Source organism: Garra rufa, chromosome 8 (genome assembly GCF_049309525.1).
Source record: "Garra rufa chromosome 8, GarRuf1.0, whole genome shotgun sequence".
Lineage (NCBI taxonomy): Eukaryota > Metazoa > Chordata > Actinopteri > Cypriniformes > Cyprinidae > Garra > Garra rufa.
In genome coordinates, this window is record NC_133368.1 from 15657167 (window position 1) to 15668703 (window position 11537).

Here is an 11537-nt window from a genome sequence, read left to right on the forward strand (position 1 = left end):
CTTTAGTCTCACCATCAATACATCGACCAGACGCCCCGTAGAAAAGTGTCTACGTTTTTGTGTGCAAGTAACAGACACAAAGAACCAGTGAGGTTAGTTTCAAAGAGAAGAGCAATTACAGTCCTATACCATAAACTCATTTAGACCAGACGTCTAGCTCTTTCTATAGCTTTATTGGACCCAGTTTCTTCCTGCTCTAAAGCAATTCTTAGTACAGGTTCGACGATAAATTGGGGTTCTTTGCAACACCTTTTCCTAATCATAAATGTTTTTTTTAGCAATATTGCCTAACAATGAATCTGTATTTTGTGTTCAGCATGAAACAAACTCATTTTTGTTGCAGGTAGTAGCACTGTATATAAAAACGTATCGCTGCTATTTAAAAGGTCTGTATATACATCAGTGTGCAGTCGAAATTGCAATTTATTTGTAAAACATGGCCTAAAAAGGGAACATTTTTTTTACAGTAAGTGCACGAGTAGAGTATTTAACAATGTTTGTTTACACCCAAATTCACTATACAGCACTGAAGACAAGCTTCACTGTGAAAAAAATTTCGATTCACTTACATAATTTAGGGCGTATCGATGCATCCACCACAACAGCAAGATCTTCAACTACAAATACTGCAGTTTAGAATTATAAGATCAGAAATATGAGATTGTACATAATGTCCAATTAAAGAAAAAAAGAAGAGGAGAAAGAGAGAGAAATTAAATGCACATGATTACATTTGGCTGCAAGAAGGTGAAGAGTGGGCTTTGCATGCATTATGGACAAAGATTTGAAGATCAGCACATTAAAGACTGATCAGATCACGGACTATATCCTAATTTTCTATATGACGCTAAAATTTACTTTGCAAGATACGAAACTGAATTCTCAGATGGTGCTCGGAAATAGATTTTAAGCGTTTTAAGCCAAATGTAACTACTGTATAATTTGTGGAATATTTATTCATTTCAAGTCACTCAAAGTATGTAATTTGAGTACCAGAAAAAAAACAAAACAAAAAAAAAAAACAGGAAGAAATAATAATATAGCATTTTACAAGAACGCGCATTAGCTGTTCAGCTAAAGCATACTGTTCACTAAGGATCTTTACTGCTCCTCTCTCGGTTAATCTTCTTCATTTTCATTCTTCTGTTCTGAAACCAGATTTTAACCTGCCGCTCTGTTAAATTCAGGATTCGTGCAACTTCATAGCGACGATCCCTTGTTAAATACATGTTATAAAGAAACTCTTTTTCCAATTCCAGAGTCTGATATTTTGTGTACGGGCAACGTTTCTTTCTTGTTGATCTCGCATGGATCCAGTTTGCTGCAGGGTTGCCTGAAAAAAAAGAAAAGAAAAGGAAAAAAGCACATAAATAAGCTTAACATCCACAATTGATTATACCACTCATGGCAATACCAAAAAGGGTCATATTAATAGTATATTATTCAATATTTCTATTAATATTTATTATAAAACATTGTGTATTTGTGAAATTGGTACTAAACATTTCTGATTGTGAATGCAACTTTTTTTTAATAAATAGTATTTTCACTATACAGACGAAAGTAGTATTTCCGCCCGTGGTAAGAGCCCGGACACTTTTATAGGTTTGTAAAACCTCCAGTTTAGGACAGTCCGACGGTTGTAAATCAAGGGGCAATTCATTTTACTTACTTGGGTCAAGTTGTTGTTGTTTTTCGTCTTTGGGTTCACCGTGACTCGAAATATCATTTGCAACTGTTTCTTCAGTAGCTTTGTCTACGCTCTCGGATACAGCACTGCAGCTATACTCGGGAGCCACCGGTGTCTCGGTTTCAAACGCAGCGCTTTCAGTCCTTTTCGTGGGTAAACTTTCAGTCTTTGTACCGCTATGCCGACTACTGCTGTGGAACCCCGATAGAGAGATATGGTTTGAGACTGGTTCTATCCAGGAGCGGACGTATCTGTTGTCTGAAAGATGAGTCTGGTGGACGTATGGATGGTAAATTCCAGACACAGCAGCAGTAGATGGTTGATGAACCGAGGTCCAGGACGTAGGGAACACGGCTGACTTGGAAGCGAAGCTGCACGAGGAAAAGTCCGCATTTTCCACCACACCTGATGGCCTCGCGGGCGCGGCGTGTGAGCCCTGGACATAACGCGCTCCGTACACGTCCTCCGTCTCGTGTCCCATAATTGAGTCCACATAATAGCTACTGAGAGCTGAACTAGTCGACATTTTTGGATCCCTTCGAACTCATATAAAACGTTACTCTGTTTCAGAAACCTTGCCTCTGAACAATCATAGTATTTTTGCTGCCTTCATCTTCAGTGATTGGTTACATGAATCACGTGATCATATTTACTAATACAGCGAGTAAATCAGTCCGCTGATAACGGTATGTTTGATTTGTACTCTTAAAAAATAAGATAAGAAATATTTTTTCATCTTAACTCAGATGTAGTGATACTCTGCATTCAACGTGTTTTAAACCACGGCTGTTTTGTTAACAAGGTCACATTAATACATCCATTTATTTCAGTGCCAGCCCTCAGCATTGATAGCTTAACAAATGATTCCAGCAGTGTAAAATCTTGCAAAATTTCGTCATAAGGTATGTCATACTCTAGCCTTGTAAAGTATTTTATAGAGTACTGAGTTGCAAGTCCTCGTAAAATAAATGTAATAACATGCTGTAAAACAACGAACCACCACAGCCTCACAGATTCTCATATTTTATAAACGTTCCTCGCTGCTTTAGTGTTAAGATCTGCAATTCAGTTGTTGTAACTTTGATTCTTACTGTAAGGTGTTGTAAGATTGACACAGGAAGTAATATTTGTGTATATTTTTGGTACTTATTGAAAAGAGAGTCATGGTATTTTATGTGTATCAATAAAAGTTTTATGAGGTGCATTTGATTATGTATTAATGTTCCCTTAATAAAAAGACTCTTGGCATTTTAAAGTGTCTTGACTCACGTGTCTATCATTAAATAAAATAATAATAACAATAATAAATATGGAAATATTCTCGTCTTTTAAGATAATAATACAAGTCGAACACTGAATAAGGTGGCGACGACTGTGTTGAATGACTGATGAAAACAAAGCGGATGTTACTACGTCACATTACAATAAAATAACAAAAAAGGTTCAAGAGCGAATAGATAGTTTGTGTAATGAGAGATTAAACACCGTGCACTGCACATTTCTTCCTTGGTTTGAGAAAAAAATAATTTGAGTGGGAAAACAATGTGGTAAAATGTTATTTGTCCACAAGTTGTCACTGAGAGCTCAGCTGTTACAGTTTTGGTCAAAATTATAATCCGATCCCATCTGCGGCCACACGCTTGAACACATCTGAGCGTGTTCCTACAGAAGTAATGTTTAGCATTGTGTTTGTTTGTATGCACATTAGGGAGTGAGTGGTCGATGCTATATAGAGAAAAAAACTAATATATATTTATATAATATATAATATAATATAATATAATATATATTATAAGTTTTTTTCTCTATATAGCATCGACCACTCACTGTCTCTCTCTCTCTCTCTCTCTCTCTCTCTCTCTCTCTCTATATATATATATATATATATATATATATATGCCCAAATCATTCTAATCATTCTAACTATAAGCCTTCATGCAAGTTATACCAGCCCCTGTGTATGCTTCTGATGAATTTTGCTTGAAATAAATTTGGGATTTGGGATACTGATGCCATGTTGGGATATTGATCTCAATTTGAAGTTTAATACATATACAGTTAGAGTTAAATTTTCGTTAATTTTCTGATTTCTCTTCTGGGCATACAGGAATTAAGAACACTTTTGTTTTGTCAGCGACGACCGAAAGGTTTTTTGTTGTTGTTGTTGTTGTTGTTGTTGTTTTTTGAGAATAAACAAATGCAAAGCAAAGTAAGCATTCCATGTTTTTTCGTCAATCAAACATTTTAATTGTTTTGGGGCTTTACATAACAGTGGCTATGAAAAACAAATCATGATGTGGCCACATTTTTTTATATATATATTTTTAAATATTACTTGACATGTAGGCCTATTTGTAAATTAGTTTGCATTTGCTAATTTGTCTTTGAATACAAATTATATACAAAAATACATTTAGAAAATGACAGATTCAGGTTCAAAAACGCACTATATATTAACATAAGATCATATTTTTAAATGATTTTGTTTTTGCAAAAGCGGAGCGTACAAATCCAAGTATATAAGTTCTCCTGTGCGTGTGTGTGTTTGGGGGTGTATTGGGTAATGCAGTATGGTGTTGATTAAAGTGTGGTTTAGAAACGTTATTATACCAAATACTGCAACACACACTATTATGACATAATACATTTATTAGTTCACTGACCACATGCCACAAACATGCACTGATACAGACATATTTAAACATCTATTATACAGAAACCTTTATACGTAATTGTTTCAGATAAATGTACGTTTTCACTGGGGAAAGAATGGGTAACTTTTACTTTCAAATGTGCTTTCATGTCCTTTTTTGGCGTAAATGTTTCTGCGACATTTTTGCTCTATCCCCGCTGAAATGAAACCGCTCGGAACAGCCTGTTTCTATCTTAATTCATAAGTTAAGACCTAACACCACTTTTATACCCTGTGAAACATATTGATATACACAAGGCTTTACATTTCAAATGCAATAAAAGATGTAACACAAATGACAAGGATTTAGCAACGATCACAACATTGGAACGTGAAAGTAGCCAAAACAATGCACACTGCCCTCATGTCAACATTATACAGGTGAACACAGATGGACCGAAACGGGGAGGAAAGTTTTTGAAATGCACTCGTTTGCATGCTCACGAAAAAGTGAGATTGGATGTGAGTTCACGAATACGGTTTTCTCTACTCATCTTCTTAAGTTTCATCCTGCGGTTTTGGAACCAGATTTTCACTTGTCTGTCAGTTAGGTTGACGCTTTTGCTTATCTCTAGACGGCGCTCCCGAGTCAGGTACATGTTGAATAAAAATTCTTTTTCTAATTCCAAGGTCTGGTGTTTTGTGTATGGACATCGTTTTTTCCTTCCACTCTTCGCCGTTAACCAGTTGCTCGTCGGTGTGTCGTTTTTAGATTCTGCAAAACACAAAAAGACACAATGAAACAACAGCCAAATAAAAGGGGAAATAAAAATAGCAGCGTATGCTTGTTAAAGCAGTTATCATAATTAAACTTATACATACAGTTTACTACAATTAACGTACCGAGTCAAAATAGCTGTAATAGTCCATGTGGCCTCATTTGGTCCTTCAGCACACAATGACTAAAGTTTACCAGTATTGTAGGTGTAGGTTATACCTCTGCAGCGTAATTTTATTGAATGCATTTTATTTTATTGTATCATTTCCCCCCTGCAGTTTAGGTTTATTTAACAGAGATTATTGTCTTTTTAATTAGCTAAACTACTCATTATAATCAATGCACTTTTTATACAAGCAATTTTCAAATTTAACTCACTGCACCAGGAATATGATATTACAAAACTATACTAGCCGTATTGCAGTTAGTAATGAATGGCAATGCATGGCTCCTACATTAAAAGTACATTCATTTTCGACCTGAATGGATAAAGTTGCAAATACATTTCACCGAGACTGTGCTTATATTGACCAAAGAAGAATGTCAAGTCACTTGCAACAAAAGGTATTTGATGTTAACGCGCCCTCGCAGCGCTGTTTCCTGTTAAGGCTTTTACTGCAACCTGAGTAAGACTCCCATTAAACATTACGACTTTCGGGTTGTTTGTGTTTTATATTGGGTTTTATGATGCCGGAGCGTTCGCATTACACCAAGACGCGATTAATCCGTTTATTGTACCCACCTTTGCCTTCTCTGTGTGGCAATTCAGGGCTGGAGACAGACGCCTCAGTCGAGCAATTCTTCTCCTCCAGCGAGCTGACTTTGGGCTCTGGACTCTGCGCCGGGGAAGAGCTCCTTGTGTCCCGATCGTGCGGAAGCTTTTTTTCCACCTCGACAAAGGGCGTTGACTGCGCCTTTGGAGTCACCCTGTTCAGCTGCAATAACGTAGCATTCGGGCTCATCGTCTCGTTGTCATAGTCCGGGTTTTTCGCCGTCGCATAAGTTTGACTTAGTCTAAAATAGCCAGGGACCGGAATCTCGGGACTATCAACGGAACATGTCTCGGGAATCAGGTTGGAGTACGCGGGTATCTCGGACGAACTGACCTTTGCTCTCTTGTCGGAGTACATACAACAGTTAGTTTCTTCTTTTATGCTTTGTGAAAATGTGCAGGTGGACATCTGGTTGAGCGGTTGCTCTAATCGGCAGGACCTGCTTGGATCTGCCCAGTTATCACTTTGAGGTATGTACGAGTGGACGTTCATGCCCATGTTTTGGTGGTTTACTTCCCCCCGTTTGCCAAGAGACGGCAGGAGTCCACAGGTTTGCATTCCATAGGTTCCCATTTCTGCAGTGGCTGGCATGTACATGTTACTGCTGGAATAAAAATCTGTCCTGCACGCCCCAATCAAGGAATCTACCAAAAACGTGTTTGCAGCAGGAGAGCTGTTGGGAAAGGACATTTTGGAGAGTATTTTTTTAAGAAGCAGAGAAGTGTCCTCTGTAAGCTGACATATCTAGCAAAACAATCCCTGTATAACCCAGAGAGTCTCTCTGTAACCACATGACACTCTCACCAATGAAATTTGAAAATGGCCTTGAGACGCAGGCTCTTCCCCATCACGTGGGCACACTGACACACGGTTTGAAGTTTTAGACGTGGTCAACAGCGACACCTAGAACAAGGACTTGAAATTGGTTTCAAGACGGTCAAAATAACGTTAAGTCCATTTTCAGAAGAACATATACAATTAAGACAAAATGTGACAAAACTGGACTAACATACACTGCGGAACAAAAAGCAAGGACCGAGAAAATAAATGGCAGCATTTTTCACAGTCTGTTTTGTGTTCCTTTTAACTCCATTTCAAGGTCAAGACAAGAAATGTCGGCAGATACCGCAGAAGGAATTTCTCGCAGTTCACAGTTTCAGTAGGCAAAATGCAGAGGACAAAGCAGAACAAAATTAGGCGGCGGGTGTTGGCCTAAACACCGCTGACTGAATTCTGGATTAGGGGTGAAAAGTACAATTGTGTATAATCTTTTTCTATGTTTTATCCTATTATTATTGTTTATGTTTTAATTGACACAGATAATGTTGCCTTTTTACCTTTTTATCGGACGCAAAGGAAATTCATATGTAATTACTATTTAACAATTGTGAAAATGTAATACCATGTTTGCTGTTATTTTCTAAGTTAAATAAAATAAACCTTGTACTTGTTAAATCATAATTACATGTTAGCCAGACAGTGTATTTCATCACGTTATCATTCACATTATCATTATAAAAATTTTAGGTTCTATCAAAATATATAGCGCAAGTCAAATGATTAAATTACATTTCAGCTTTGAGTAAATTAATGCAGCTCTTTAAAATGTACAGAGTAAAGAGGTTTATTTTATTTATTTATATTTATTTGTTTTCTGTAACCAATTTATGTTAATGCTTGTCTTGTAAAACAAATATAGCGTTTTAAACGCATTTACACTTTGGTTAAAAAAATATTTACAACTTCTCTCACCAGAAACTGTTATCTGCAAAATGAAAATAGTTGTCAAAAGTTGTAGGCTAATACTCAATACGCAAATACGTTTGCAAAATTAAACAGCATTTAGAACTAGAAATAAATGCTGTCTTTATATGTCGTTGAATTAAGAATCGGCAGTGTGCTTGTTACAGGTCTATTATCTATTGTCACAAAGCAATAATATTGTCGTTATAAACATAAAATACTAAAATATAAAATTAGCTATACTGTGTTATGAACTTGTTTAGAAATCTTAACATGATATTAGGTAAAGGAACAATCACGCACAGTTTCTCTTTACATAATTTTAATAAAGCATAAACGCACGCACGCACAAGAGGATTTCCTAGAATACTCTTAAGTAAATTAGTTTTTTTAAAAATGTAAACACTGTCAGTTTTTCCAAATAAATACAAACAAAAATCACTGCAGAAGACTGACATCTGAAAACGGACTTAAACAGCATGTACACAATTTTCATATTTGGAAATATAGTGTTAGCTTTCATGATTACCAATGTCAAATTGCTATACTACTAAGCGAAATGCATAATTTATCTTGGTTATGTATTTAGAGGTAAATACATTTACACTTTAAATTATTCGACAACGGTTTTGTTCATATAATTTGTTGGTTCACCCTTATGTTTAATAAATAAATGAAATGAATAAAAATAGGCCTACAATTAATAAGAGGATGCCGTAGAGATGTGTACACACTTTAATAATTATCTAAGTAAGTTGTGGAATGCAAGCTACTGTTGCTAGAATCCATGATTCATTAGGAGTATTGTATTGTATTTTATTTAATTTCATTGTATACGCAAGTCTGCCGTATACCAGGGAACTGTTTATAAAATATATTAAAAAACTAAAAGCTGGTAAAGTCCTTAAAAAATCTGTCGTTAGTTTGTAACGCTTGATATATTAAAGATGCTATATAACAACAACGACGACAGATATTATTATTATTAGGCCTATTATTATCATTATTATTATTATTATTTATTAATAGCCTAAGAAGAAGAAGAAGAAGGTAACGGTTCTGTTTATGCATGATCTCTTTATTGAACCGGGCTTTTCCACAAAAAAGGGGACTCTACAGCCAAATGTTAACGCGTGTAAACTGCACTAGAAGATGTTTACTAAAATTGTCTCCCTATCTGTACAGAGAAAGATATTCTCCGTACGCGACTAAAATATATTTTCCGGGTTTTCATGTAATTTTTTTTTTAGGTTATTATGAAATACAATGCAACAGCATAAATCTAATTGAGGATAAAGGTGAATAGTAATTATAACGTTTTGCCATTAACAGTACACGGGCGTAAAGATATTAAATTAGATCACATAACTCCGCTCAAGATCAGAGTCATTGTTTTTGAGAACAGCTACACTTGGATTACACACAGCACCAGGTCAGATCATTGCTGTAAGTTCGCCCTCTCGTGGCTTCAAGCAGTATAAACAAAATGTAAATAAACAAACGGATGTCTATGTTGACCGCAATATGTTTTAAAACACAAATTTTAATTGTACAAACAATACGGTATATACTGTACGGTATAAAACATTTAGAAAACTCACATCTAAGAAACAAAACTATCTTGCAGGATTCTGCGTTTTAGCACTACAGAACTCAGTATTGTTTTTCAGTAGCATATTCTGCGTCCACAGAGGTAGTCGCTTCTTTAATATATGTCTACTGGTGAGATAATAATCAACAAATAATTTCTGTACCAATAGTCTTTTATAAGCTTTTCCCCCTTAAGCACAGGAACCTTATTATATTACTGCATTGTTGCCCGTGCCTAAATCCTCGTTATGGAAGAAAAACCCTAAGAAGGAAGTGATATAGTTGTATTAGGCTATGTAGTTTTATTTTACAGCATATCGCCCAGACAAACTGCGTCTTCGTGGAGTTGCCTATAGTATTTAACCTAGTCCAGTAAGAGGTAACAGTATGAAGGCCTTTAAAGGCAGATCAGTGTGTTGCTACTGGGAATGGATGCAGCGGCCATATTGGGCCGTACTGCACTGCGGTGCCTCTGAGAGGGCGTAGTTTTTCAAAGAGAACCTCAAAAAGGCGCCTTTACTTATTCAAAAAGGTTAAGGGTGACGACCTTGACATTACAGAAGTTCAAATGCAATATTTCATTGTACGTTTTAAATTTGTTGACGATATCTAAGTTTGTACACCACTTTAGTCAATCCGGTTACTGTAAGTGCTCACGTGCTACATTTGACGTAAATAGCCCCTTAAAAGCTCGCAGAAATGAGGTGATGAGTAGGTTTTCGAGGACTAGACCTCTTTTTCAGCATAACCCTTATTATTATATTTTTACTCTTATTTGCGCATACTCAGCTCACATCTTTATAGACAGGGGAAAGGAAAAAGAAGAAGAAGTAGAAGAAGAAAACATCTGCACCCTTTGTGTTTCAGGGCAAAGTCGCAGTTGAAGTGGATAGAGGGTCCAATAGCCCCAATTTAATTTACTGCCCAGAGTTTATTGTACTGTCTAGACTGTTCAAGGTTTAGTAAATAGCCTTAGTGTAAAACAACATACAAGGAAAGGAATTAGTCAAAGTCCTATAACGTTAGCATTGGAAATGATTCTCTCTCTACCGACCCTTCCTTAGTAATAAACAAAAAAACAGTTTGAAATGCAACTATTAAATTACTTAAATAATGCTATTTAATAACAACAAATAAGTCTTAATATATATATATATATATATATATATATATATATATATATATATATATATATATATATATATATATAAACTTTTGTTGCTGACATACCGGGCACTATCACACACGAGGCGTCACAGCAATATATAGAAATCCGCGGTATTTTTATTTATTTAATACATATAGATACATTACATGCTTCAAACGAATAAATGCATACACAGTTCTACCTCAATGTAATTACGTACTGATTTGATGTAACCTAACGCATTTGTTGCTTATGCAGTTTGTTACTTGAATGTATTTCGAAGAAACAATGCAAAACACAATAAATAAATACAAATACAAAGCTACTGCATTTCAGTGGCATTAACACAGAGTATGAACAGATTGTCGAAGTACCTATATTCCTGATAACTGATAATTTCTCTTATCGCGAATACACTGTTGTGGATCATTTGTGCAGAATTTTAATCGCAGGTCAAATTAATTTTTGATAGCAAGTATTTTGCATAGTTGTAAAATACAGAGTTGACGTGAATATAACCCATGTGTCCGACGAATGGATGATGTCCCACAATTCTGACATAACAGAACAGCCATCGGTTCATAGTCTCGGCCAATATCGTGACTTTCAGAACAATGGATTTCCAGTGAAATACTGGAGCGATCTCGGTTCAACTTTTTCTCTTTCATCCTTCGGTTCTGGAACCAAATCTTCACTTGTCGGTCTGTAAGACTGAGCATTCTTGACAATTGCAGACGTTTCTCTTTGTTTATGTACACATTGAAAAAGAATTCTCGTTCAAGTTCTCGGATCTGGTATTTTGAATATGGGCATCTCTTTTTTCTGGACTTTGTTGCACCTACAAAAAGAAACGTAACTTTATTACATTACAATGAATTTGAATCTGACTCAGTTGCAGTACAACTGCAGATGTTTCAGGAGATGACATTTATTGAATGCTTCAAATACTAATACCTAATTTGTTTTTAGGCAACAACGGAACTATTGTGTAATCCACATTGCAGTTACAAAAACAAAACAGTCGAAGAATCGAGAGTATGTATACACAGACTATAAAACAACACAAGCTCTGCCACATGAAATACACACAAGCATGCAAGCGGCCCACACGCTCACGCACATACACACACTTAACGTGGAAACGCACGCAGGCGCACACGAGTAATCCGTAGGTGTGTTTTCAA

The 11537-nt window shown here is 36.0% G+C and overlaps 2 protein-coding genes across 2 annotated transcripts; both read right to left on the reverse strand.

Annotated features, from left to right (window-relative positions):
- Positions 1-189: 189 nt before the first annotated feature.
- Positions 190-2408, reverse strand: hoxd9a (homeobox D9a). Its single transcript, XM_073846023.1, has 2 exons — positions 1673-2408; positions 190-1333 (listed from the first exon to the last, which is right to left on the reverse strand). The coding sequence occupies exons 1-2, from the start codon at positions 2214-2216 to the stop codon at positions 1092-1094; spliced, it is 786 nt and encodes a 261-aa protein (XP_073702124.1). The 5' UTR covers positions 2217-2408; the 3' UTR covers positions 190-1091.
- A 1922-nt stretch (positions 2409-4330) lies between these two features.
- Positions 4331-7335, reverse strand: hoxd10a (homeobox D10a). Its single transcript, XM_073846008.1, has 2 exons — positions 5843-7335; positions 4331-5097 (listed from the first exon to the last, which is right to left on the reverse strand). Exons 1-2 carry the CDS (start codon positions 6561-6563, stop codon positions 4823-4825), a joined length of 996 nt encoding a protein of 331 aa, XP_073702109.1. The 5' UTR covers positions 6564-7335; the 3' UTR covers positions 4331-4822.
- Between the last annotated feature and the right edge of the window lie 4202 nt (positions 7336-11537).